Source organism: Solanum lycopersicum, chromosome 7, assembly GCF_036512215.1.
Source record: "Solanum lycopersicum chromosome 7, SLM_r2.1".
Classification (NCBI taxonomy): domain Eukaryota; kingdom Viridiplantae; phylum Streptophyta; class Magnoliopsida; order Solanales; family Solanaceae; genus Solanum; species Solanum lycopersicum.
The window spans coordinates 62,538,392-62,545,797 of record NC_090806.1 but is presented as its reverse complement, the minus strand read 5'-3'; the positions used below and the strand labels follow the sequence as shown (position 1 = coordinate 62,545,797).

The window sequence follows — 7,406 nt, the reverse complement described above, 5'->3', positions numbered from 1 at the left end:
CTTTTATGGGGTATAAAATCTTGAAAATCTTGTTGATATTTGACATGGTTGATTTTGATGTCATTTTGGGGATGATTTTGTTGTCTTCATATAATATTGTTTTTGACGATCATGCCAAGATAGTTTTCATATCTAAATCTCAGGGTTGTCTAGGCTTGAGTGGAAGGGTAGTTGTAGTTCTACTGCAAAAAAACTCATATCTTTTATTTTTGGACAAAAACCACATATGAAAATTTATTCTAGAAGAGTGTTATGAAGTATCATTTATATTATTAGAACAAAGTGAGAAAGCCCAAAAAAATGGTGCGAGGCCCAAGATAGTTTGTCAAAATGGGTCTTCCAATCAAACCCGACCAAAGTCACGTGGTTGGCATTTGAAAGGCAAAGGCTTTTTTCACTTTGTTTACTCCAAAAAACTTCCAAAGGCGTTACTCTACTCTTCTTCTTAACTTCAACTCTCTCAATTGTTCAACGTCATCTTTCTTGAGGATATCGTTATCTACATCATGTCAACAAACGCGAAGCTACAAATATAACTACATTTGTCCATCTCCGACTTCAATTTCTCTTAAGGGTAAACAAACAATTACTCGTTGTCAAACGCGTCATTTTAGTGTCTTCTTTCTCATTTAGAAGATCATTTAAACAAATACTTTTTTTTAGACTATTCAATGGAGAATCTACCAGAGTCACCATTTTTTGAATCAACATTGGGATCATCGTCATCATCTCCATCACAAAAAAGTCCTAATGACTTGGGTGCTTTTACCCCAAATCAGTTGGTGCTATTGATCGATGATGCTAGTCTTCATGGAGAGGTCATGCATCATCTCTACGAGGTATATGCCACATTTAATTTTACAGTACTTTTTGTTATACGATCTATTTTATGTAATTTTTAATTTTGTATATATGTTTGTTATATATTGTTGTTTTCTACTGGATAGTCGTTCGATGGGTGGGATAGAAAGGGAAAAAAAATATCGATATTTGATTTTTTTTCGTGATTTTTTTAATTGGACATTAGATTTCACAATGAATGAACTTTTGTTAGTGGTCTTTATAGAAATTATGATGATATGATTAGTTTATCTTTCAATAAGTTAAGAAAATATGTCATATTTACCAAAAACGGGCATGATGTATAATTCAACATGGCCCCAATTTAACATTTTATTCAAAAATCAAATTTTTACACGTACATTGCACGTGTATAATTCGATTAGTGAAAACTTCCTAAAACATTATAAATAATATTTAAATAATTATGTGATGAATTGGACAAAATTGATCAGAGGGAAGGATGCATTCTAAAAATTAGGAATAGTACAATCAATTGATATTTATTATCGTTATAAATTACAATCACACCCTAAATTTCATTCAGATGAAGTTTAAATGATCCACTTCATTCTTCTCTCACAGAAGAAAAAGTAATTCTTTTTTATTGAATTATAATTAAATTATACACCATATTTTTAGAAAAAAATAATGTAATGAATGTTTTCTTGTTTCAAGATCATACAAAATATATGTATTAATTGAAAGTCAACAAATTTATCTATCTATCGCAAATTGTAATGGAATTATATTTATGGGATATAAAATCTTGAAAAACTTGTTGATGTTTGACATGATTGATTTTGATGTCATTTTGAGAATAGTTTTCATATCTATGCCAGAGATGTCTGGACTTGAGTGAAAGGATAGTTGCAGTTTTTAAAAAAATCATATATTTTATTTTTTGCCAAAAACCACATATGAAAATTAAATTTAGAAGAGTGTAAAAAGTAATCCTATTTATGAAGTATCATTTATATTATTAGAACAAAGTTAAGCCCAAAAGAAATGTTGGGAGGCCCAAGATAGTTTGTCAAAACGGGTCAGTCCAGTTCCACCCAGCTGAAGCCAAGTGGTTGACATTTTAAAGGCAAAGGCTTCTTTCACTTTGTTTACTCCGAAAAAGTTCCAAGAGCGTTACTCTATTCATCTTCTTTACTACTGACTTCAACTATCTCAATTGTTCATCGTCATCTTTCTTGAGGATATCGATCTCTACATCATGTCAACAAAGGCGAACCTACAAATATAACTACAAATATAAGAAAATATGTCATATTTACCAAAAATGGGCATGATGTAGAATTCAACAAGACCGCAATTTAACATTTTATTCGAAAATCAAATTTTCACACGTATGTTGCACGTGTATAATTCGATGTTGATTAGTGCAAACTTCTTGAAACATTAGAAATAATATTTCAATAATTATGTGATGAATTGGACAAAATTGATCAAAGGGAAGGATGCATTCTCAAATTTATGAATAGTACAATCAATCGATTTTTATTATCGTTATAAAGTACAATCACACCCCAAATTTCATTTAGATGAAGTTTACATGATCCCCTTCATTCTTCTCTTATTTAAGAAAAAGTAATTCTTATTTATTGAATTATAATTAAAATAAACACCATGTTTTTAGGAAAAAATAATGTAACGAATGTTTTATTGTTTCAGGATCATACAAAATGTATGTACTTATTGAAAGTCAACAAAACCACTTTACTGCGGATATAAAAGAAAATTGACCTTCTCCTAAAAAAACATAATTGAGTGACCATCTTAGAAATATCTTAATCTAAGTACTGATTATCTTTCATATTAATAGTTAAACATAAATTGTTACACTTCAAAAGTATTGATAAGCATTTTTGACAAACAACACTTCCCATTTTAAGCATTTGGCAAAACAAATTTTAGTCCTTTTTTAATCTTCTAAAAGTGCTAGTAATTGTCATATTCTGAGTTGGTGACTTTTATATATTTCAGAAGAAAGATTCATGAAAAAATCTAGCTCTGCTGCTGTGGAACAGCTTCAACACAGTTTACATGCTTTTGCTGGTATACCTCTTTTTATTTTTGCGGTTTTATATTCTGTTGGATAATCTTAAATTGAATTTTTAGAGACCTCTCATTTAAAAATTTAAGGTGTTAAGTTATGTGAAATATAATCGGAAACATATAAAACACTCGTATTTTGATGTGCAAGAAGTTGTCAATGTGCCTATAATAATATTTCTTATGAATTTCAGGAAGTCACATCTGCGTATAAGAAGTTTTCACCCTCAACGCTATCTATGAGGGAAGCAACTCGAGTTTGTTGTGCTATTGCTTTGTTTCAGGTCAGTAATATACCATCAAATAGTGTGTTATAAATTTATACTATTGAAGTAACAAAAAAAGGTTAGAATGATTGAGAAACAAAACCACCTGATTTCATTCGTTCTCAATAACCACGAGATGATCAATGTACTAGTAAATTACGCAAGACTTGTTATATGTAGGAAATAATGTATGCATAACTAATCCAAGCATTACTAATGATACACTCTATTGAACATCATTTTTTATACACTTCACTAAACGGTTCCTAAATGTTTTTCGAATTAACATTTTTTCTCAAATTTAAGAAAAATAACTTACCTCCAAAAAGTAAAGAAAACATTTTCTTAAACTTATTCAACCTCACAGCTCAACTTTCCACCGTAACACAAGTCTTGGGTACTGAATTCCGATACTAATTTGAAATATGACCTGATTCTCGATTTGAAACCTGACTCTCGACTTTGATTTGATATCCAACTTTGTGGTCTAGAATTGGGTCGAGGTCAAATCCCAATTTGGCTGTCGGGTCTTCAATCAGGATTTGAGTTTGTGTGTCGAAGTTGAGTCTTGAGCTAAGTTTTAGGGTGGGATTCATAGTTAGGTGTTGGAGTTGGATCTTAGGTCAAGAGTCGAGGTTGGGTTTCGATCGATCATCGGGGTTAGATGTCGATTTGGAAGTCCGGTAATGGATCAGGTGTCCATATCAAATCCCAGTTCGGATGTTGGATCCCGAGTCAAAAGTTGGGGTCAAGTCCCGACTTAAAATTCGATCCAAAGTCTGATTGTGTTTCGTGGTAGGATCCTAATTAATTTGGGTGTCTAGTCTCAAATCAGGATTTGAGATCAAATTTGGGTCGGGTGTAGGAGTTGAGTTCCAAGATAGGTGTCGAGATGGGGTTCCGAATCGGGTGTTGGAGTTGGGTCTCAGGTTTAAGAGACGAGGTTGGATCCCTAATCGATCATTATGGTCATATGTTTGAGTCAGATGTCGATTTGCAAGTTGGGTTTCTTGTCAGGTCCAGGTTCAAAAGTCATGTCTTGAGTCGGGATCATGTACCGGTTTGGAATTTTATCTAGTAACTGAACTCGCGGTCGGATCTTGAATCGATCGTTGGGGTCGTGTCCAAGTTCGAGTGTTAGGATTGTGTCTCAATTTGGATATTAAGGTTGAGTTCTGGATCAAATATCGAGTTTGTTTTTGGGGTCAATTTCTGATTTCCTAAAAAGTATTTTCTACACTCCGACAAAAAAACAAAAGAATTTTTTTGAAAAATACTTTTCAATCACCAAACCAAACACTAGAAATGAAAATACTTCCCAAAAAATATTTTCCACTCATACCAAAACACACCTACCTGAGTATTTTTATTTTTATTTTTTAAAACTTTTGTGGTATTAATGTTCTTCATATTAACTTCCAGTGATACATTTTCTTAGAAAGAGTAAAAGAGTTTTAATGCAATTTTTATGTAAGACAACTGATAAGTGTGTGCACAACATATAATTTTTATGGTTATATTCTTCAGGTTATGGCTAATAACCCAGAAACAAGAACGGGGCTCATAAAAGGTAATATCAGTTTTAGAAATGACACCAATTGAAATGAAATTAACGCGTGAAATAACTAGTTAGAGTGAATCAAGTTTCTGAAAGAATTCTTTTTACTGTAGTGTAAGCAACAATTAACTCTTTTAGTAATTGTATTTTGCAGCTGAAATACCGTGTTATTTCTATCCATTTCTCAAGCCCTGTGGAGATGATAAGCATTTGGAGTGTGTGAGGACCACTACCTTGGGTGTTCTCAGTGACCTGTCAAAGGTATCCGTCCATTTGAACAGATATACACACGTGTTCTTCATTTGTGGAAGTTCTACTTCATGATTCTGATATTTTGCTTGCTGGTGCAGTTTGATGATCCACATGGATCACATGCCGTTCGTTTCTTCTTGGAATCGGAAGCGGTTCCTTTGTGCTTGAAGTGCATGGATGTATGTGACGAAAAGTCACAGAAGGTTAGTCCATTCTGTTTTATTAATAGTGTTTCTGAATTACTTCGCTGGTTTATGATGATATTATGTTTCTTGGATCTCATATGAAATGAACGTTGTACCTCCACAGCTTGCAACTTCATAGTTATGAATATTCTGACGCGAGAGAGTGGACTGACCTATTGTTCTGCTACGCCTGAACGCTTCATCGCGATAGTACAGGTCTTAAGACGAGTGGTTGCGAAACTTTCTCTAAAACCTTGTTTGCTGCATCTAGAATATGTGATACAGTGTTATGTATGTCTGTCAAAAATATATAGGTCCATTGGGTAAACATTCTCGCCCCTGCGGCTCATGTTTCATGATTGCGATTTCTGTCTAAGTATCAACTACATGTCTCTTGGATTTATTGTTTGATCAACCTTCAAAATGCAAGCCATGTGATGAATTCATAAGACAAATTCCTCCTCAGCTATTTGTCAACACCTTTAGGCGCACTCTTCTCGTGAGTTTCATCTGTGCGCTCTCCTTTACTGTTACAACAACTAGTCTTGTTACTTTAGTGTTCCAAAAAGTTAGTTACTTTACTCGTACAAAAATGAATTGTGACTTTAGTGTTGCAATGAATACATTTAGTGACCATCGATAAATCTCTTTTGTATCGATAAAAAATATAGATCTTTTCAACTAATGTTACAGCTTCATGTGTATAATTGTTAACTTTTGTATGTCTTTGCAGCACAACCACGAAGCTTCGCGGATGTTGCAGGTTCTACATATCAATATTTATAGATACCTATATTTTTTGCCAATTGAAGAGAGAAAATGGATTGCAAAAAAGGCTGCATCAAGTTATGCATCATGTTCTGCATCAAGTTCAAAGGGTAAGGGATCGAGAACTTCTTGAGCCTCCTTAAGACTGATACTTTTGCTTTATTATGTATTGAATGGTTGCTTTACTTGCTTTGTGTGTACTGAATCGTAGTTTTGTTCAGCTTAAATGAAGTTATCTTAGCAGTTTCCCATATTGCAACTTTGTCAATGTCTTTCTTTCACGACATATTTATATTTTATTTGAGCCAAGGGTCTATTGGAAACAACCTTTCTACCTTCACAGGATAAGATCTGCTCATCCGCATACACACAATCCTCCTCAAATCCCATTTGTGGGATTAAATTTGGTAAGTTGTTGTTGTAGTTATAGTATGTCACATGCATCCTAAGCTTAATTAGAAAATACTCATTCAGTTATATGTACTACAAGAGGCTCATGATAGAGATGTTTTTTAATGGACTTAGATTTCATAATGAATGAACTTTTGTTAGTGGTCTATATGGAATTTAGTGTTTTTCCTTTCTATATTATAATAAAATATGTCATACTTATCCAAAATGGGCATGACATAGAATTCAACATGATCTTAATTTAACATTTTATTTGAAAATTAAATTTTGACACGTGCACTTGAGAAGGGTACTCTCTCAAATTCAAGAATAGTACCATCGATCGATAATTGTTATCGTCTTAAAGTACAATCACTCCACAAATTTCATTCAAATCAACTTTAAATGATCCCCTTCTTTCTTCTCTCATTAAAGAAAAAGTAAGTCTTATTAATTGAATCACAATAAAGATACACACCATATTACTGGAAAAATAATGTAATGAATGTTTTCTTGTTTCAAACTATTATGGAATTATGATTATCATTCTGGTATTTGTTTTGTCAAGATGTATCTTATGATCATATTTTTTCAGTAAATACCAATAGATATATGTCATTTTAAATACAAAATTATATGAAATATTTCGAGATAAACTTGCAACACGCATTTCTAGAACTATATTATGAGATATTTTGCAATGTTGTCGTGTGGCTGAGAAACTTTGGGTCTATTTGGAGGTTGGTCCTCTACTAAACTTTGATAAAACATGAGACCAAATTGAGAAAGCCCAAAAGAAATGTTGAGTTACCCAATATATAGTGAGATGTCCGTGTCTGAAATAAAAAAGACTTGCTTAAGCTTGGTTTGTCCAAATGGGTCATCCCACCCCCACCCTGCCGAAGCCACGTGGTTGGAATTTGAAAGGCTAAATCTTTTTTTTTCTTTGTTTACTCCGAGAAATTTCTCAAATGGTGAATATTATTCTTCTTCTTTAATATTGAATCATTGTTCTTTGAACTTTCTCAATTGTATCGTCGTCATCTTTCATGAGGATTTTGAGTTCTATCATGTAAACGAAGGTGA

At 32.9% G+C, this 7,406-nt stretch overlaps 1 protein-coding gene across 1 annotated transcript; it reads left to right on the top strand.

Annotated features, from left to right (window-relative positions):
• The first annotated feature begins 671 nt into the window (after window positions 1-671).
• Window positions 672-6,063, top strand: LOC112941882 (uncharacterized). Its single transcript, XM_026032224.1, has 6 exons — window positions 672-839; window positions 3,096-3,185; window positions 4,695-4,737; window positions 4,880-4,986; window positions 5,076-5,180; window positions 5,896-6,063. The coding sequence occupies exons 1-6, from the start codon at window positions 672-674 to the stop codon at window positions 6,061-6,063; spliced, it is 681 nt and encodes a 226-aa protein (XP_025888009.1).
• The last annotated feature ends 1,343 nt before the right edge of the window (window positions 6,064-7,406 follow it).